Source organism: Pinus tabuliformis, chromosome 2_2 (assembly GCF_031772625.1).
Source record: "Pinus tabuliformis cultivar Carrire ecotype Pingquan chromosome 2_2, CPIR1, whole genome shotgun sequence".
Classification (NCBI taxonomy): Eukaryota; Viridiplantae; Streptophyta; class Pinopsida; order Pinales; family Pinaceae; genus Pinus; species Pinus tabuliformis.
The window spans coordinates 552,807,902-552,829,863 of record NC_142300.1 but is presented as its reverse complement, the minus strand read 5'-3'; the positions used below and the strand labels follow the sequence as shown (position 1 = coordinate 552,829,863).

The window sequence follows — 21,962 nt, the reverse complement described above, 5'->3', positions numbered from 1 at the left end:
TTCGCTCCAGCCCAGATTCGCTGCAAAGGAATTCTCTCGTGCCGGAGACTCTGACAGAGATCTCATTTTCAGGTTCGCACTATCAGGGGTTTCCTGTATCAGATCTTCTTTGATGTAGAGTGGATCTGTCTTTTTGGGCCCTTGTTCTGTTGGATTGGACAGTTCCTCTGCGAACCCAGATGCACCATTTAGCTTTGGAGCCTGTCTAAGCCTTGGTCTCTCCAAATCTGGCTTGTTGGGATCATCTGACCGAGATCCACCCTCTCTATCAAGAGTATTTGTATTCCGCAGCAAGATCCGAGTCCCCAGGCTCATGGCCGCTTTGGCTAGGGTCGCTATACCCGGCTTCCGGTCATTGGCAGGTGTCCTCACCTGTTCAGTTGGGAACTGGGACGCTGCAGGCTGCACAGTCCATAAATCCCCTCGTGTTGACCAGATCCGCCGCACTGCATCTCTTTTGTCCATTTCAGCAGACTGATCTGAGCGATTAACTTGATCCCAGGCTGGAGCCCCACAGCCTCCGAAAGCCTTCCATACTGATTGCGGCTTCTCGTGTGAAGCCTCAGCGCTGACTTGGGGAGTGCCGAGACCTGCATGCGCATAGATCTTGATTTCCTGAGCACCGTAAACCCTGATAGCCATGGATGCTCCCATTCTCGGTAATCTGATAGACCGCCAGGTTTCACTAATATAATAGTGTGCCGTTGTAGAATGTTCTTGTAAATATGTTAGTAATTAGTGTAAATATTACATTCATATTTATTGATTCAATTGTAATTATATTTTTGTTACTGACGTTTGTCCTGTACATACATGTAGGAGTTAAAATGAGAGAATGGTTGGATTGGATGTACGACAATACATAGTCATGTTTCCTTTCATTTAGTTAGGATTATGGATAAATTAATTTAGATTTAGATTCCTTTCATGTTTGTATTTATTTCATTATCGTATATTTTTAATAAACATATAATGAGCCCATGATGCTCCCTTGCATCTTTTTCATTTTTTAACAAAGAGTGTTCAAAAAATATGATTTCTCAAATTATTCTTACGCTATGCTTACTTATTCTTCTTAGTAAATCTTCATCACATCGCTAAATTTTGCAAAGGAAATCACATAAGGTGAAGAATCTTTATAATCAAGCACTCTTGACAAATTCAGTTTTCAATTCATAAGCATTTCCCATTCTTGTCCCTTAATGTTATTATGAAGTAAATGCAAATCAGTAGATAATTATTTAGATGTTAATTTAGATCAACTAAGTAGATGATTTTTAACATGTGTGAAATAAATGATAATAGATGGAGAACTTGAAGATCTATAAGTTAAATTTACAGCCCAAATTGTTTCAGGTATGCATTGACATGTTCACCTTCATCTGTTATTAGTTTTGTCTTTTCATAGTTTACTTCTTATTTGTGTTTTTCTTCTTTTACATGACTTCATTCACTTGATTTGGAAATTGGATTTTCACAAGAAAATCTAATTAGCTTTATAAATAAAGTGAGTGATTAATATGCAACATGTTTAGGGAAGTATTTGTTTTTTCAGCAGAATCTGGGCATTGAAGAGTTTTTCTTCTATTCATATTTTAATTTCTTTGCAAATTTACCAATATGAGTCAATAATCATATTATGTATCTCATTGATAAGGTTGATATGAAATTCTTAGATCCTTACTATTCATATTTGTCATAAGAAAAGGAAAATTGTACAAAACCTTGCAGAAAATGATCTTATCCATGATTTTATCTTTGTCTGTTCTGAATCTTACATTTTCCAATTGATTTAAAACCATTCCATTGTGTTCATTTATATTACATCCACTTTAGTTTCATTTATTATTCTGAATTGATTCAGAGCCTTTATTGGGTAAATATTGGAATCTTGATCTTCTATTTTTACACTTTCCAATACCTTTCCTCAGGATTTCAAATCTTTATGCTATATCCGAGCCATTTTAAAACACTTTTTGAGGCATTTCTCTGAGATCTACGAGGCCTATTTTATTTTCTTGCTCAAATTCCTTGATCTCAGAATCTGGTAAAAGTCATATTGAGCTATTATCGTATCCGAGTTTCGATATTATGTTTTTATCCAATATTTATTCTAGGCTTCCTTTTATCAAAAATCTTATTTAAAATATTACAAAAAAATATATTGGGACTTCTGATATCATAAGTCAAAATCAAGTAAACTTCCGAAGAGGAATTCCTCTGAAAACATTTAAATAACAAAGGCTTCATTTATCATAATTTTATTTGTCGGATAATTGTTCTCATTTTTGAAGTATTGTTTATTAGAGATGTTATCTTTCGTGTTGATTCTATCGGAACCTCGGAACCTTAGGATATCGGGCTGTTATCATTAATCAATTTATATTTCTTCCTAAATTTTCCTTTTCATGTCTTCTCATTTCAAAACTTCAAAATATCGAGTTAAGTATCCTTGTATGCCTCCGGTCAATTCATTCTAATCTTTCACTATGCTCACATGGAGTCCTATTTGATTTTGTTTGTATATATATGCTTACTTTCATGTTATCATGGTGGTCAAGAGCTTCGATGTATTTTAATTATAATTTCATCAAATTCAAGAATTCATTCCTCAAGGTGACTTTGTGACTTTGGGGATATACATTCGTTTTAGTATTTGCACATAGGCCTCGTTTTACTCTTCTCAATAATCTTCCTGGCTAATGAAAATTTCATCACTTGTGGTTTGTTTACATTTTTTCCTTTGTCTCACTATTGGATGTCCATTTCATTATATCAATCATCTTTTAGTGTGCATCTTCATTTCCTTTTCAAGGAACTCTTGAGCAACCACTATGGTAATGTAGCAATTGGTAAGGAATTTGAAACAGGTAAAGGTAGTGAATCATGGATAAATCATATTTTATTTCTCTTATATTTTAGTTTTGATATATCACTCTATATTTAACATTCAAAATTTGAAGACCTCTCCATCTACAAATATGCATTACATTGTTTGGGTCTTGGTCTTGATTCTTGACATTTTACGAAAATCATGGAGTTAACATGAAATCTAAAATATAAAGAGAACAATCATCACTCCAAAAGCACATCATCATTATTAGTCCTAATGCATTTTTGGTACAGTTCTGATTCCTTGAACATGAGACATCATTTTTCTAATTTGTACTACTTACTTTAATGTAGATTTAATAAGTTATGATTATTGGCCAATAAAAACTACATTGAAAACCATTTCTTCATACTTTTAAATTCTATTTAAAAATAAGAGGTTACCTTTTGTTGGAGAAAATGATATCTCTCAAGTAAAATTTTAAATAAAATTCTCTAATGGTAAGTTTCATGTTCCCACTTTCATTCTTTTCCACTTTTTACATTTTGTTTTCAGTTTAGTTTTTTCCTTTATATATATATATCTATATCTATATCTATATCTATATATATATATATATATATATATATATATATATATATATATATATATATATATAAGACTTCAAGAATTGTTTTTCATACCCTTGCTTGCTCAGATTTGGAACTCATTCTCCTTGCTTGTTTTCGAGTTTTTGAGAGAAGCAGTAATGATCCTCATTAAATCCGCTAAACTCAAGAGTTTTTGAATCTTTAGTCTATTTCTTAGCATTCCTTTTACCAAAAAATTGTTAAGATGCTTTTATGCATAATTTTCTTTGAAACAACGAAACTTACAAAAAACAGAAACTTCCCATTTGGCTTAGTTTTACCTCATGATTGTCATTTACTTTACTATTATACTAATTACTTATAACCTTGCAAGATAAAATTCATTTAAATCTCAATATGAAATAAACACACACATGCTTATCTTCTTTTACTCTTTTGTTGAGACATTTGTATAATTAGTCTTGTTGGGTTTGTCTTTTAGTTTTTCCTTTCTTCATTTCACATTTTTCAAGTTTGCTTTCCATTCCTTTTTCCCTTTTTCTATTGGTTTTGGTTTGATTTTAGTGACTCCGCTAAGACTTATGTGGAAGGACTTTTCCTCACGCAACAGTGGTTAGCATATATGTGAAATATTTGCTCTCTCTCTTTCAATGAGTTTCAATTACCATTAAAGATATATCTTTACGAAATCTTAAAGCCCTCTTGCTTTAAGTATTTTTCATGGAGGAGCACACATCTTTTCTATGTGATATAATTCACCTTTTCAAGGAAAGAACTGACATGCATTTAATTCAATGGATACCTCCCATCCCTCCACTTTATAAAAGCCTCTGATTGATAGTTGTGGGGAAAGAATTTGGAGTCAACATTATGGAAGTATTATATCCATTAGCTTAAGTCTCTATTACCATCCCACCTATTTCACTCAAGTACATTCTAAACTAAGCTCGCATATGTTCTTATCAAAAGGGTGATTAAAAGAGGAAACATGGGAAATACAAGTAAACCCGTCAGGCTATTGATGCTCACTAGTAGCAAGGCCATGCTTGTATGGAATAAAAGACAACTTTTCTGGGTTATTGTTCAGGCTCAATGGTAGTGAAGCGGCATCAAAGACTATTCATAACAATGGATATATAATTTATCAAAAACTCATATTTGTACCTTCTTCTATTTTTCGTATGAGGCAATCTTAAATATAATTGTTTTCCCAAAATTTGGATTCATGATTTTAGACTCACACTGTTTTGAGTACTTATATTTTAAACTTGCATTTCTTAATTCATTAATGTGGGAATCTTGAAAATGTTTATTGTTTGACAGTTTAATACAATTCCTCACTTTTAAACTTTGGGTAAATTTAAGTTCATCAACTTTTAACCAGAGATAGATGGTTCTTCCCCATGTGTCACCAGTGTTGAGGTCAAAACTAACCCCCCCCCCCCCCATTTTTGACTTATTTATTTCAAATAATGGGGACCCTTTCCATAAAGTTTTAGCTAAGTCGCCTTTTAATAATTTTCATTTGGTTAAGTGCCCTACATTTTTGCTATATTTTTATCTTTTTCATATTTCTCTTTTGATTGCTTCATTGTGTTCTATTTTTTGGTAGATTTCCACTGGTACTCATTTCATCTCACTTGGTTACATGGTTTGCAAATGGTTCTCATCCGAAGTTCGATAATTTTTACTACCAAGGCTAAAAAAATGTATATTGTTTTAACTTTTGTAAATTATTTGTAAATATTGATTTTTAATTTATTTTAACTAATTAATTTACTTTTTCACTAACGGTCCTACAAAATCTCCATAGCTAAATTGTAGAATAATTAAAATTATATTGTTTTTGGATTTCATAAGTCTATGTTAAATCCCAATTTAAAAGAAATTACGAGATCTGAAACTTCAAAATTGCAAAGTGGTTGTAGTTCGTTTTGTCAAATTTTTAAATTGAAAATGGTTGTAGTTTATGAGCGGGACCCACTGCACGTAGGCACTTGTTCACCTCACCTCTTATTTTCTCTCTCCTCCAATGTTCTTTTTGCATGCTTATTAGAACATGTTTTATTGTAAAACTTCTATTAAAAAGTTCTGGTATTCAGCATCCCGATAATCTTATGACTCCCACTCCACCTAAACCCACTTCAACTTACCTACGATATTACAGGTTTTACCGGACCTCAAAACTTTCATTTCATTGGAGCACAACATTAAAATCTTCTGATACTTCAAGAATCCGATCGATATCTTCTTACTCCCTCCTCCCTTTATCATTTACTTCTCCCACTCCATAAGAAGCCTCCCTCCACACTATGCTTGGTCCATGTAAATGGAACCAAATAGCCACTAGGCCCATTAACATGGAACAATAGTCACTTGAAACGTGTTTGTTAATTAAAATTTTTAATTCTTTTAATTATAATATAATATTTAATTTGATTCAATAAATTATATATATTTTAATCAATATGTAATTATATTAATTTCTAATTAATTTAAAATTTATTATTGTATTGATTAAATTTATAATTGTAATTAAATTGTATATATCTATTTAATAAAATAATTAATTAATAGTTAATTAGAATTAGAATCAATATTTTTAATTAAATTTTCTTAATTTTTCCTAAGCAGCATTTTTTTTAGAATTGTGGCAGTTTTGACTCTCCAAAGTTGGGAGCTCATAAGTTGAGTTTTACTTAGCCAAATGAGGCCCATAACGGCTCGTTAGATAGATAAAATCATAGAGAATATTTTTGAAGTGGTTGCATGACCATATTTTGTCATTAATTGAGTATAAAATGTATTATAAAATCAATATCCAAATTTAAAACCAAAACTAATTTTCTGAGTCAAATTTTTTCATTTTTCATTTTCTCAAAGCCTCTGTTGATTGTAGATCCATTCTTTTATGTTATATTTAACCAATAAAATGTTTAAAAGGATAAATAGAAATCTCATATTTCCTTTTATTTATTTATTTAATTGAATTTTGATTGGAGATGTTTGTTTTCCAGATTTGGTATTTTATATTTTCATTTTCATTTTAATTTAATTTTGATTCATTTTTGGTAGGGGAACAATTGAGGAGATGAGGAAGAGAAGATTTGAATAAATGGAATTACTCTAGTAAGAGAGAAAAAAGAATGGTGGGCAATCAAATTTTTGGGAGCAAATTTATTTTCCAAAATAGTTCTCTCATTTTGGTTTTGATTTGTAATTATAAATATGGATTTTAGAGAATATAAGGGAACTCCTCTTTTCTACAATTTTGTAATTCTTAAAGCACTATTGTAATAGGGGTTTCATGTTGTAGGTGTAGAGGATAAATCTCAAGTCTGGGAATTATTGGGATTTGTCTCTTTTCATTCTGAACTGTGTATGAGAGGCATAACTTGCACTATTGTAACTATTGCTTTTAGAAGTAGAGTTCATTCTTTAGAGGAGATTGTAGGAGATCGGATTTGTAGAACAGAGAAGGAGAACAACTTCAAATAATTTTTTTATTTGAAATACTATTATTTTAAAAGTGAATTTCATTCTTCATGGTAGAATTATGTTGATTGGATTTATATTGTGCACTACTGTCGATATGAAAATGTCTTATAAATTATATATCTAATCTATTTGTCTCATGAATTTGTTGTCAATTGTCTCTTTTTCTCTGATATATTAAAACTAGATTTCTCAGTAACTATTTACTCAAAAATTTGCCATCTAATTCTGATTTAATTTCCATTGGCATTATGTGAACTACTTCCTAATGTTATTGGTTCATCATTCATTGTTAATAGATATCTGAAAAACATGTTTGGTAATTATAATATTATATAGGTGAACTACTTCATTAGCTACATATTCTTCTTAAGCTAGACATGTTAAGATCCCAATTATGTTAATATCTTGCTCCTTATAGAAAGAAGTACTATTCCTTCTTTCCATCAAGATAGGCTTAGCATAACTTTTCTTCTTGCTTGCATTATAGAGTAAAACTAAATTTAGATTAAATATTATATTCTAGAAGTCCTCTTCTAAAAGAGGAAAAACCATAGTTGTGGTTTGGATGAGCCTTACATCGGATTAAGGATTTGCTTCCTTGCCCTTGCATAGTAGGAAGCATAATCTGATTGCTCTTTCTTTGTTTGCGAGTTAAATAAGCGAACAGAGATATAGAGAGAGGGTAATTAGACCCAATTGAACCAGTCAGAACCACCATTCCAAATGGAAAAGGAACTGATTTAAGTTCCCGAATGAGTAGTCTCCCTTATAATGTTGAATGGCCATTTTGGGCTATCAACAAGGCCTTAACTGGAAAGAAATCCATTATGGTTAAATACTTTTAGCTTCACATGTTTCAAATAAAAAAATATTGATTATAGCAAGAAATTTAATTTTCATTTTTGCGAAACCTCATCCCATGTATATAACTTAGAAATTTTATTTATCGAATATCTCGATCCAACCATATCGGTTAATGTCATTGCTATCAATTTAATCCCTAACTATAGTAACAAAAAAACAATGAAATCTTGAATTTCTAGAAGATTGGATCGATTTTTTATATTTGATGAAATTCTAGAGAAAAACATTAGAATCCACTAGTGGCTACATTTTGGAGGGGCTTCAGTCCACTTGCCTATACTACTAGAACTAGATAACACTGCCACAAATCCAATGGTATATTTCAAGCTAAATGATCACTAGTTGGATTATCAATTACTCCTATAAAAGCTAAAACAATCATGGGTACCCCACAACCCCAATTCTAGGGAATCTTGCCCCTTATAGTTTTAGAAAAAATTGAGGGAAGCTAAAACGTCCATCTTAGAATGGGTCATATTGAAAAGGGAAGTTATTACTAAACTTCTTGCGGAAGTGGAATCATAGTTGGAGTCTCTCCTAAGCTTCCTTGATCCAACTTCATTCACATAGAAAACCTTGAAGATAAGAAAATGAATGTTATCCTTGAAAGAGAAAGGGAATTGTGACTAAAAATTAGAGCCATATTCATAGAACTGAAAATAAAAGGAATACTATTAGGGAAATCACCAAATAAGATGGCTCAAAAGTCTCTTCTTTTTAAGATATTACTTTATAATATTTCCATAACTTCAAAGAAATGTTTCAACAAATTGACAAGCAAACCATAGACACGAGTTTCAAAATTCCCATTATTTCTCAAGATTTACCAATCCTGAGTAAAATGAGGACTTGATGGATGAGATTTCAAAAAGGGGACTCGAAATTGTCCTCCATAGTTTTCAAAAGGACAAAAGCCTAGGGTGGGATGAACTTTCTATCAAATTCTACATTAGTTATTTTGACTTCACTAAGGATGACTTTCTTAGAGTAGAATATTGATCACTTCTAACTCCGCCTTCGTTTCTCTCATCCCCAAAGCATATTCTTGATCTTCTTTTGTCCTGTTTATTTTGATCTCCATTTCCAACTCTATGTATAAGATCACTATGAAAATCACTTCCCTATACCTAAGGCCTATCCTATAAAACCACATATCTTGGGAGAAATTTCACTTCTTGCAAGGCATACAAATCCATGATGCAATTGGTCTTTACTTATGAATGAATCCACTCCACACCTCTTAAAAAAAAATCTCTCGTTATCAAAGTTGATATTTCGAAAACATTTGAATGGGTTAATTGGATTTTCATCCATCTCCTCCTCAATCATCTTGGTTTTGACCCTTATTTTTTCACTTGGATTTATAATTATATTATCACTTCCTTCATTACCCTATCTATAAATGTAGTTTCCTTGCATTTCTTAATACTAAGAAAACTCATTGGTAGGGTTTTCCTTTACCTCCCTTCCCTTTCCTTTTGGTTGCACAAACACTCAGAAGAACATTACTTGATTCTAAAAGGAAAAATATCTTCCATCAAAATCAAGGCGATAAATAATTGTTCTCTCACTCATTTTCTATTTGTGGGTGGCATCATCATTTTCTTAAATGGTTCCCTAGAAATTTTAGAACTTTAAAATAAATCTTCGACCTATTTTCTAAAGAAAGAGGGATGGTATTTAATTTATCCAAATCCTCTCTTTTCGAAAATGGTCTATCAAAAGAGGAAAAACTCATAAGATTCCAAAACATCCATCATCATATAGAAGAAATAGGCTCCTCCTTCAAATATTTGGGTTTCTTCTTAATACCAAACAATTATCAAAGGTATATTGAAATTGGGTTCTAGTTAATATAGAAAAAAGAGTTTGTATATGATGCAAGAAATGACTCTCAAGAGATGTTAGACTTATCCTCTGCAAGGAAATAATAGAAGCCATTATATTCTTTTGGACCTCATTATTATGAATTCCTCTTGGTATTCTCAACAAAATAAAACAAATCTCCATGTGATCCCTTTGGGTAGGAAATCAGTAAAAAAGAACTTTTCCCTTACAACATGGTCTTCTATTGCTACTCAAAAACTCCTTGGAGGATGGGGTTTAAATAATTTTACTTGGTTCTCAAAATCCCTTATAGTAAAGGGCATTTGGAGAATACTTCAATATAAATTTCTTTAGGAAAAAATTATGTATCACAAATATATAGCCCCTTCCTCCACATTGAGCTAGATCAAGAGTCCATTAGAATCCAAAAAAATGGATCCATTATCTGGAAAGTATCCATTCTTGAATTTTTTATGATGGGCGAAGTTATTAGATGAAAAGTTGGGTTAGGAAAACAAGTTCTCAAAGGGAAATATCCATGGATTAACTCACAAAATAACCCATCCTTTGAGACCAAATGATTCATTTTCTAAGTGAAGAAGGAGTATTCTTCTTTCATTAAGAAGATATTGGACATCATTTCCATTTTAATGAAGAATGAATCTCTCTAGTCATTATAAATAGGAAAGGGGAACTAGCTGATGAATGCGAAAGATATGTCAGTTCTCTATACAAATCCATGTTCATGCTAAACCAAGAAGATGAAAATTTAATATGGTCCCCTAGTCGCTTTGGGTAATGTTCTCCAAAATTTCAATACCTCCATTTAGCACAACATAATGAGCCTCGGTATCCTCCATGATGGGGAAGATAAATTTTGAAAATAAATTTCCCAACAAAGGAATAATTGTTCATGTGGCCACTTCTATAGGAAAAGGCCCCTACCTAGGACACACTACAAAATTATAATTTATAGGTCCCAACGGCTATGCACTTTTTCAAAAGGATGTTGAAACCATCTCACATCTCCTCATCTATTATCCCTTCACTCAACAAGTTTGGAAGGAAACCAAGAAACATGAGAATCCAAGTTTATTATGCAATGGGGCCAACATAGAGGATTGTTCAAAAGAGTGGTTAGATGGAAAACATAAATATTCATTACAAGCTCTCCTAATGACTGCAGTGTGGGGTGCACAACTAGAATGAAATCATGCTATATTAGATGACCATGGAAATTATTTTCTTTGTAATACTCTTAAAAGTTTGAGTATTGAGGAAGAAATGCTTCCCTCTCACAAAAATATTCTCTACTTCCCAACACTAGAATTATGATCAGAAATGAAAACAACTAGTTATTATTTGATGGAGCCACTTAACATACATCACCAAAAGGAGGAATTGGGGGCCAAATCTTCATAAACAATTCACATTTATTCTCCTTCTATGAAAACATAGGCACAACCACCAATAATTATGTTAAATTATTCACCTTAAAAATCGTTATGAGATTTGCAAAAGATATGAACCTCTCCACCATTCGTATCTGATGAGACTCCAAAGTTGTTATAGATTGGAAGAATGACACATATCGATTGAGGAACTTTACATTAATTCTTGTATGTCAAATAATTATTGCAAATCATATGCACTTCACTCATATCACATTTGATCACATTTACAAGCACAAGAATCAATGAACTGATGACCTCTTGAAGAATGGATTAGAAATGGATGAGGGAAGTGCAAAGCTCATCGAACAAAAGGATGGTCACATCACATAACAGCTTCTCAACTTACGAGAATAATTATATCAAAATATATCAAACATTTCAACTTCTTTTTTCTATGAGAAATCAGTTGAGAAGTGTTTTGTTTTTCTTATTCCAAAGGGAGGATGTATGTGGACAAATTAGAAATTAGAATATATATTACATATGCACACCCATGGGACATTTCAATATTCTACACTCTATATACATTTTGCGATTGTTCAATTATATCCATCAATATCATATCAATGATGTATAAAGAAAGGAAATGAAGTAGAAAAATATATCATAAAACAAGGATAAGATCCATGTTTGTATAAAAGTGAATCACTGATGCCATTTGGACATCTTTCTTGGGTTAGAGTAGCCTCTGCAATGCTACATATATACATGTAAATTATTATTATTATTATTATATATAAACATAATGGTTACAAATATTAATCAATATTTTAATTTATATGGTAAAATAAATCTTTATGTTTATGTGTATTAAATTTATTAGTTATATGTTCATAACTATTATGGTTATGAACTCCAATCATTACTAATTAAATTTATTATTATTTTTTTCTTTGAAAAAAATATTTATAATTTTATTAATAAAAATAAAGTAACTATATAACAAATTGAATTCAATTGATTTATTATTTTTTATAGCTTTTTTAATTGAAGTGAAAATGCATTTTTTTATTATTATTATTATCCCTGCCACAAGTCAAGTATAACACATTCAGTAATGCTATGAACTTGAAATAATTCTTCTTTGACAAAAAATCAAATGGAAATTTGTAATATTAATTTTATAAAGAAAATGAATTTTTTTTTTTTAATTATATTAATTTTTATTTTTTTGAATTGTGATTGGTCAAGGAAGTTTAGGTCTTATTTAGCAATGATGTTGCTGTTGCCTTATGCTTATTTGGCAAGACCTTTTTAGTATCTATAACTGGTAAAGAATAATATGTCAATTAATTTTCATCACTGAAGCAATCATGATGATTCATCCTTGTTCCAGCCCAAGCCCAAACCCAAACCCAATCACTATTCGACGAATCATATAAAAATTGAATCTTAATTTAAACAAATTACTTAAAAATTGAATCTTAATTTAAACAAATTACTTTTAATTTATAGAGAACCTTCCTAATAACTGTGGGACAAATCAACATAGACTCCATTAAAGAAACAAATTATGTAAAAGGTACATATATGCCATTCAAGTGTTATGTTCGTAGGGCTTCAGAGTACGAAGACTTACAGTGACGAAATCTTGCGTTTAATGTGTTACTCCTTCCTATAATAGGATGATGGCAATTCCTATTTCCACCTCCATAGCAAAGTTAATGCTATGGAGGGTACCTCTGTCAGAGTCTCACAGAGCACGGCGACGGCATGGACCATACCTCATCCGATTATACATCATCCCTCTCCGGCATCCCTCTCCGGCTGCCCAGCAAAAAGCCCCCGGCGACCCTGCCCGCAGCCAACCTTGCAGTTCCCCTCACATCGTATTGATGACGTATTGATCCGCCGAATCAATAGCGCGTGGCCTCCACTCAGATAAGGATTAATGCCGGACGGGAGAGCTCACCAACCTCCTCCGGCCTTCAAAGTCCCGGCAGAACATTATCTGCAAAACCATTCGGCGAACAGAACAGAGCAGACGTTCAATACCTGGAGGACCTGGCCACTGGTTATCGAGATTTGCGGTTGGCAAGGTTAGTGCCCCTGTCACCATTGAAACTTAGTCTTCTATATGACACACATTGAAACTTAGTCTTCTATATGACACACCTTTGAACTGCATACATATGACACACCTTTGAACAAACAGAGATTTTGATCTTTTTCTAAATGGAGTTGGCTGCGGAGTTCTAGATTCAGTGTTTCAGATTTCTCATATTCTGTGTTATAAATTTTCTTTGAGCATCAATTGGACAGTTGCACTCGGGGCTTTGTTATTTGTTTGCATTTGTCATTAACTTACCTGCAGTTTATGGGTTTCAACAATAATAGTTTTACTTCAACTGAGCAATGATCGTACTGGTTATCATGGGTTCAGGGGGCTACTATGTATTCAGTTAAATGCAAAACTCTAGATTCAGTGTTTCAGATTTCGTGTGCTGCTTGTGCTTCCTGTAACATCTTTGTGATTGCCTTCCACATACTCGTCCAAATATCTTCTGTAGTTGTTGCTGGGGGCTGGTTGGTTTACTCTGATACCTGGAGCTTGTTTAGAAGCTGGTACTAAAGACTGTAAAACTCTGGTAACCTCATGCATGGTGGGACGGTCAGAAGGTTGTCTCTTTGTGCATAGCAGTGCCAGCTGGAAGATCTTTCTTACAACCCCAAGATCTGTGCAGGTTGCTGCTACTTCTTGGTCTACAGTTTCCATTACTGTATTGTTGTCTGCTTTTGATAGAATCTGCATTCAAATGCCCATGTCAAAAAAACCAAGGTTATTTCTTTATTTTCTTGGTCCATGCAATATCTCAAGACAAAAAATCTTCACAATTTACAAAACGACAATCCCAACTGGAGCAAATTCAAGATGAACAACCTTCACAATTGAAAAAAAGGCGATCTCAACTTGAGCAAATTCAGAGTCATTATCATCTTACTAGCTGAAGCAAATTAGAGTCGTTATCCACAGCTTTCCTCCCTGTGAGGAGCTCTAAAAGAACAATGCCGTAGCTGTACACATCAGACTTCTCGTTAAGCCTAGACGTCCTTGCATATTCAGGGTCAATATAACCAATAGTACCCATAACATAGGTAGAGGTGTGGGTTTTAGCAGAAGGGATACACTTGGCAATGCCAAAGTCTGACAAATGTGCTTCAAAATTGTCATCTAAGAGAATGTTGGAAGTTTTAACATCTCTGTGAATAATACGTGGGTTGCAGTCATGATGGAGATATGCTAGACCTTGTGCAGCTCCTAAAGCAATCCTCAGACGCGTGTTCCAGTCTATCTTAATCTTCTTCGAAGATCCTACATACAAGATGCACTGCTTAGATTCTCTAAGTTGGCCATTAGCAAACATTCACTATATATGAAAGGCTGGTTACAATCTTTTCTGTTAAAACCTATATATGACCATTATACATGTAAATTTTTTGATAGTTTTTGCCATCCATTTCACTCACCATGTAAGATGTCAAACAGACTTCCATTCACCATGTAGTCGTAGAACAACAAATTGCCATGTGGAGAAAGGGAATAACCATGCAAACTCACAAGATTCCGATGCTTAATGCTTCCAACAGTCTCTAACTCAGTTTCGAATTCCCGCAAACTTTGTGGATGGTGTGTGTATAGTCTTTTAATAGCAATTGTCTTACAATTCTTGAGAATACATTTATAAACTGTGCTCGTAGCCCCATAACCAATTATATATTTCTCATTCAAATTTTCTGTCAATCGCATTATGTCATCATACATGAGAAGGGCCATGTCCATGTGCAATATTACTAACCTTGGAGAACCTGGTCAGGACATCAAAGCATTTTTTAAACAAAGGACACATATTGATGTTGATATAATTCTTAAATCCATGATATGATCCAGAGAAATAATACCTTGACCCATTTTGTTTGCATCCCCTTTAGTAAATGGCTTAGGCTGATTTGAACGGTAGAGAGCTATAATGATCATACATACTAATAAAACTGAACCCAATGAGATGCAAACAATAGCTGGTGTTGAGATGGAAGCTGTCCATTTTCAAAATCAACTCAATACTCTTAAAAATATAATTTCACAGGAAATTTAATCACAAAACAGAACTAATCCATGGAATCTAAAATTTATTTCTGTTTTCACCTTTCGATTGTCTGGAGTATATCCCACAAAGTGATCCAATCCAATTGCCACAAAGATCTATACATGTTATTATTATAGTGAATTTTGGATTTGGGTAAAAATCTCAAAAATTTTATTTTTGTAAATACAGTGTTTGAATTATATTTTTATAATAGAAATAAATTTAACACTGTCAAAAATTTGCAGTACACATAATTTTTATTTAGATTTACTAAAATCCCTGCAATTTTTTTCTTTCAAGAAATTCCAAAGAAAAAAACATAATCGTTAAACTAAAATCAGACTAAAATCAGTTGATGAAAGCACTTACAGACTTTGTCCTTGCCGGATGTGCAACAGTGACCACAAAAAAATAGATATGAATATTGATTTTTATTTTAATGTGTTTTTATGATGTTTTTAACAACATTGTTGTTTACATATTCATTTATAAGGAAGTAAGAAAATGGAGGAAATTAGACATGAATGGGAGGTAACTATCAAAGGCACCAAGCAAGTGTTCACTTGTCTTGTTGGTGGCTGTGGGGGGAATTTGAGTCGATCTAAGCTATCTGGCCTTAATCATCATCGCGCTACCACCCACAATCTCCCACCAATTCCTCCACGTCAAAGAGGTCGAGCAAGAGATGCAAATGCTACATGGGCGGTCAAATCAACAAGTGCAGTTAAAAGTCAAAATGCCAAAATACAATATGACTTAGATGCAAGGCTATGTCGTGCACGACAACAAGCATATAAAAGATTTGTCAATGAAGAAATTCTTTCAGCTGTAAGTATTTATTAGTATTTATTTGTATATGATTTTTTATTAATATTGTCAATGAAGAAATTCTTTCAGCTGTAAGTATTTATTAGTATTTATCTGTATATGTTTTCTATTAATATTAATTTATTGTTGTGGACTAAATTCATTGAAACTTGTTTTCACAGTCAGTTGCTACATTTGATCAGCTTAATGACACTTCAACGCAAAGGATTTGTGAAAAAATTCAACGTTGGGATCAGAGTCTACCTCGTAGACGCATGCAGACAATGAAGCGCATAGATATTGCTATAAAAGAGAAAGCAAGCACTGAGGTTCCCGATGATGTGGGGGAAGAAGGATCAGATGGGCACAGCCATATATTAAACTTTGATGAAACCAATCAGGACAATGACAACACAGTTGAGTCCATTTTTTTGCATATATTAATTTTTTAGACATTTTAACATTAAATAATATTTATATTTATTATAATTGTATACTAATTTCTCATTGTTATTGATATGCATAGCCTAATCAACAAAATTCCCCAAATTCAAGCCACCAACCATTGCGACGCTCACCTAGATTTCAAGGTTTTCAAGGGGTTACTGGGCCAGTAAGTTTTTAATCCATATAACCTATTCCACCGAAAATATTAATATATAAATTGTTATGTTTTACCATAATGATGGGATGAGAAATGGATGTTCTGTATTATATATCCTTATCTTTGATTTTTTTTTATTATGTGCGTGTGTGTTATTTCTTATTTATGGTGCAGGTGTTCCCTTTGGAACCATCACAATAAATGAAAACCCCTTGTAGAAGCCTTAAGAAGAATGGAAATGAAATGGTTCAAATGCTACAACCATCTTCATGTCCAATGTCACAATGCAAGGTAAGACTATATTTATTTATACTCTTATAATTTTATCATATTTTTACATTTAATTCTTTTTTATTCACATACTTATATGTATGTATAATCTAATGTTCAGAGTAATGAATATACATCTCCTAAAACACCTTTGCACATGTATGATGGTGGACATGATACTCAGCAAAAATCACATTCTCCTCAACCATTGCGGCATTCACCTAGACTTCAAGATAAATTAGGAGAGGTAAGTTATATACTACATATCTTAGCTCATAATAACATTGACGTATTTTTTTATGACTAGTTAATGCATTTTCTTTTCATATTCCTTACATGTTCACCATATTCTCATTATATCTATATAGATTTTGATATTTATTGATAGCTAGTCAATGAAATGTCTTTTCATATTCGTTACATGGTCAGCATATTTTCATTATATCTATGTGGATTTTGATATTTATTGATAATGTTTTAATTTCCACAGAAAACAAAAAAGATAAATGTTGATGCTATGGTTAAAAGGACCAAAATCACGCCAAAGGACTTGAAAGCACGTGGGTTCAAGTCACGCAAACAATACATAGAGCATATATGCTCAACTAACATTGCTCTCACTAAACCCACTAGGTTTGCTACTTTGAAGGCTAAACATTCCAGCAAGTTTAAATGACTTAGGCTACAATAATATAACTTTAGCCATTGTTTTATCTATAAAGGGGCTACAAGGACAGTTTCAATATATGTAATCTCTGTATTTTTTAGACTTTTTAATACATCATTTTTTTTTCCAAAAATTGTTTCCAGGTGCTAAGTATGTCTTTAAAATGCCAACATCTAATTTTAGTTACAACTTTAATGTACTAAAAAAAACCATTAATAAAATAATGAAAATTATCTCTGCGTTATTGTTATTTTCTCCTTGCATTTAATAGAACTACTTCAACCAAAAGAAAAAACAAAAAACAAAACCTAAAGTTTAGAGGATCATTAGTTGTGGGTTTGTTATCGAGGTAGGATTCTCCTTAAAACAAATAGTATCAATATCCCAAGGTTATAATGCGACTTTTGTTCCAAAAATATCTCTTATCTTGGCCATAAAAACAAACAATATCAATGTCCAAGGTTATAATGGAAGTTTTGTTCCAAATAATCTTAATCTTAGCATCATTACATCATCGTTACAAATAAATTCAATTATTTAGAATTCATAATATTTGATAACACTGAAACTATGCCCTAACTCACTTATAAATAATGATTAATTACGTTAAATATTAATTCTTTCCAAAAACTAAAATATAAGAATTACAATTAAAAGATGTTGTTATTAGTTGAGATATAGTTCCTACTTTAAATTTATTTTTAAATAATAAAGTGAAGGTATAAAAGTTATAATTTTTTTATAAAAAGTTTATTTAGAAATTTTGTAAATTATTTATTTTTAATTAATAAAATATTTTTATAGAAAGTTTATTTAATTTTTTGTAAATTATATTTAAGCCATGGGTTGGAAAAAATATAATAATTACTTTTTAATTAATATAAAAACTAATATTTAAAATATTAATATTTAATAAATCTTATTTTATTATAAAACTAAACAAGTTTTTTTTGTTATTAAAATTATGGATATGATTATGTATATTATATATATGGATAAGTATTATGAAAGTAAGAGGTTTCTTAAAATTATTTTTCACTTTATTCAAAGTCACTTTTTGCTCAAGCTAAAATGACATAATATTTAATGAAAAGTTTTGTCGTGATAAAGAAATATGAGGAAGAATAAAACTAAGATATTGTAATGATGAGATGAACTCGAATTTCTAAAATCAAAAGTCATTCCTTGTCTTAATTAGTGTGAAGAACTCGAATTTTACAAGAAAATTCTTCCAAGAGAATAAATGATGATTTAATCACAAAAGTTAATTCCACTTTAGAATAGAATACCAAAATCAAGGAAAGAGGGAAGAACCCTACAAGTGTATAACCCTTATAAGCCCCACAGACTTGTCGGAGTCCCTCCCTAGGCCCTAAGAAAAAGAGATAATTATAACCTGTGGAGAGAGTAATGAATGATGCTCTAATGGAGATGATGGTGAAGAACCACCCCATCATGGTAGTTTGGATAAATCCCATACCATGGTTACCTCATCAAGAAGTAATATAAGTTCTAGTAAGAAATAGTCAAAACAAGCAGAAGGGCTCACCGACATGAAAGTAAATATTATTGTAGTTCTCGATTGGGTAGCACTATGTCTAGTAGAAATTCAAAGAATAGTAGAATAATTAACTATATAGGAGCCAACCATTTTTGAAGAACAATTATTACTATGCATAATACTCATTATGATAAGGCTAGTATGAAGTTACAAATTGAGAAGGTGCATATTAGGAACAAGAAGGTGACAAAGAAATGAAAGTCGAAAGTAGATGTCTTAGGAGTTGGACCTACTAGACTTCTTAAATTACATATGGCTAAAAGGGACACGCTTACACATTTTGACATAGAGCAAGAAATTGAGAACATGTGATTAAAGAGGAAGATCAATGAACTTGAAGAAGCTCTCAGCCATAGACCTTCATTTATGCACCCTTTAGCTATCCCAAACCTAGAACTTGTACCAACAGTCACGCTTAATACACTAAATAGAATTATGAATGCAATAAAACCATTGAATGGAATTAGGACTTAAGTCGTAGACAATATCAATATGTGACTAATAGTTACTGAACACGCATGGGAGCTATTTCTAAATTTAAGAAAGCTCTCTCAAAGATTTCTTCTTTTACAAATTATTTGCTAAAGGACTTGGAACATGATTAACACTTTGCTCATAGTGATTTAATGATATTTATTACTAGAATTTCTACCCTTAATGACTTTCAAAAAACCCAACAAGGGATTTCAAATGGGGAGCAAATAAAATAGATAAAGGCAAGATTATATGCTAGAATCAAAATGTTAAAGGATGCTATTTTTGAGTGTACAAAGATTAATGACTAATGAAGCAATAGTTTCTTTAAATGTATTAAAGTTGTTGAAGATATTCAAGGGTCAAGAATGATTACAGACTCCATGTTAGTTCCAAAAGATGTGCTACAAGAATTGGAAGTTATTAAGACATTATGGGGTAATGACTTCGACAACTTAACAAATTCTTTGAAGGAAGAAATAAAAAAATGGTTAGTTACATATAATAATGAGAATGAAGACCAACTATCAGTCATCAATCAATTATGTTCAAATACAAAAGAAACATATGAGCATACTTTTGCATTAGATGTAAGACACGACATAATCGTCCTTCCCATCGATTATATTAAAGAATGGCTTAGAAAATATTTAAATGAAATTGTTAATCCTGAATAACTTCCCCATTGGTTAGATTAACAAATATGCAAAGACTAATGTATACTCCAACATTTGATGCTATAAGGGATAGATAATTCATTAAGTCGGTCATCCTTCTGCAATTTTGTGAGTGTTCTATATTTTATTTGAAGCAATTCCCATTTATTTCTCCCTAGTCTTAAATCATCCAACTTTGTAAAGTTTGTTATACATTTGTAATTCTGTCTGCATTCCTTTTGCTTTCTTCTAGCTTAATATATACCATTTATTGTTCCTCAAGAGTCCCATTCGAGTTCCATTCTAGTCCCTTAAGGATGAATGCATTCAATTTACATTTAAGTATTAGGAATTTTGTAGAGTACTTTACACACTTGCTCTATTTGAACTTAAAGTTTGTAATATCTTTTTGACTCTTATAGAGAGCTATTTCCAAGAGCGCATGGAATTTGTGGTTTCCTATACTTTTAATTAAGCATTGAAATCTCATGAATGTTCTCCTATGATTGTTTATGATATTGAATGAAATCATTTTAGAGCTCTTTAAAATATTTGGACCATTTCTTTATTTTTTGTCTATGTATTTGTTTCAAATGTGTCTCCCTCATGATATGTGAATGGATATGTGCCATGGAATGACTTAATTAGATAGTATTTACTTCTTTTTGTTTTTTTTTATTTTCTTTAAAATCACATGGTCCACTCAAAGGTGAATATGTTGAATGTTTAGTTCCACATTTTTGAGTTAATCAGAAAATGTGAGTGTGTGAAAGAGGAGTATCACCTCTATAAAAACACCATAGAATATATAAAAGTCCTTAGGATGTTGACTTTTATCGTTGACGGGAAACGAGATCAACAACATTGTGTCTTTTGATATGAGGCTTATAGGTATTCTTCAAACAAGTTTTCATAATTTTGTGAAAGAGCCAAATCCTAGTGAGTTGCCCAATAAGTCTATGATCAACAAGGGCCAAGATTTTGTATCTTCACATGGTAGGATATAGCATGGCTTCTAGAATTTTCTCAATTCTCTTCACAAATATGTTTAGTTGATATTTGGAAATCTTAGTGTAGGTAGTAACCATGGTTTCAAAAGCTAGACCTTTAGCATCGAGAATGGATTGCAACCCTACTTTGAAGGGGGTATCCATTACACTTAGAAGAAAGTTTTTCAATTGGCATTAAGGTTTCTCAAAGCACCCATAAATAATTACTAATTATTACTATGTATTAACTTTTCTTAATGTGCAATTTCTTTATTTTTTGTCTATGTATTTGTTTCAAATGTGTCTCCCTCATGATATGTGAATGGATATGTGCCATGGAATGACTTAATTAGATAGTATTTACTTCTTTTTGTTTTTATTTATTTTCTTTAAAATCACATGGTCCACTCAAAGGTGAATATGTTGAATGTTTAATTCCACATTTTTGAGTTAATCAGAAAATGTGAGTGTGTGAAAGAGGAGTATCACCTCTATAAAAACACCATAGAATATATAAAAGTCCCTAGGATGTTGACTTTTATCGTTGACGGGAAACGAGATCAACAACATTGTGTCTTTTGATATGAGGCTTATAGGTATTATTCAAACAAGTTTTCATAATTTTGTGAAAGAGCCAAATCCTAGTGAGTTGCCCAATAAGTCTATGATCAACAAGGGCCAAGATTTTGTATCTTCACATGGTAGGATATAGCATGGCTTCTAGAATTTTCTCAATTCTCTTCACAAATATGTTTAGTTGATATTTGGAAATCTTAGTGGAGG

The 21,962-nt window shown here is 31.9% G+C and overlaps 1 protein-coding gene and 1 long non-coding RNA gene across 2 annotated transcripts; one reads left to right on the top strand and one right to left on the bottom strand.

The window, feature by feature from the left end:
• Positions 1–13,488: 13,488 nt before the first annotated feature.
• Positions 13,489–15,089, bottom strand: LOC149193834 (LRR receptor-like serine/threonine-protein kinase SIK1). Its single transcript, XM_089407449.1, has 4 exons — positions 14,967–15,089; positions 14,535–14,873; positions 14,009–14,379; positions 13,489–13,812 (listed from the first exon to the last, which is right to left on the bottom strand). Exons 1-4 carry the CDS (start codon positions 15,040–15,042, stop codon positions 13,489–13,491), a joined length of 1,110 nt encoding a protein of 369 aa, XP_089263575.1. The 5' UTR covers positions 15,043–15,089.
• A 1,674-nt stretch (positions 15,090–16,763) lies between these two features.
• LOC149193833 (uncharacterized) lies at positions 16,764–17,390 on the top strand. The gene is made up of 3 exons (XR_016254999.1): positions 16,764–16,853; positions 16,954–17,079; positions 17,323–17,390. It is a non-coding gene; the product is annotated as an uncharacterized LOC149193833 (long non-coding RNA).
• The last annotated feature ends 4,572 nt before the right edge of the window (positions 17,391–21,962 follow it).

What these genes read in the sequence shown, in the direction of transcription:
- LOC149193834 (XM_089407449.1), bottom strand. Translation starts at nt 15,042, where the DNA reads ATGATCATTATAGCTCTCTACCGTTCAAATCAGCCTAAGCCATTTACT. An exon ending in TGCAAACAAAATGGGTCAAG is followed by an intron (nt 14,874 to 14,966) that starts GTATTATTTCTC and finishes TGTCCTGACCAG; the next exon opens with GTTCTCCAAGGTTAGTAATA. An exon ending in ACTCTAATTTGCTTCAGCTA is followed by an intron (nt 13,813 to 14,008) that starts GTAAGATGATAA and finishes ATTTGAATGCAG; the next exon opens with ATTCTATCAAAAGCAGACAA.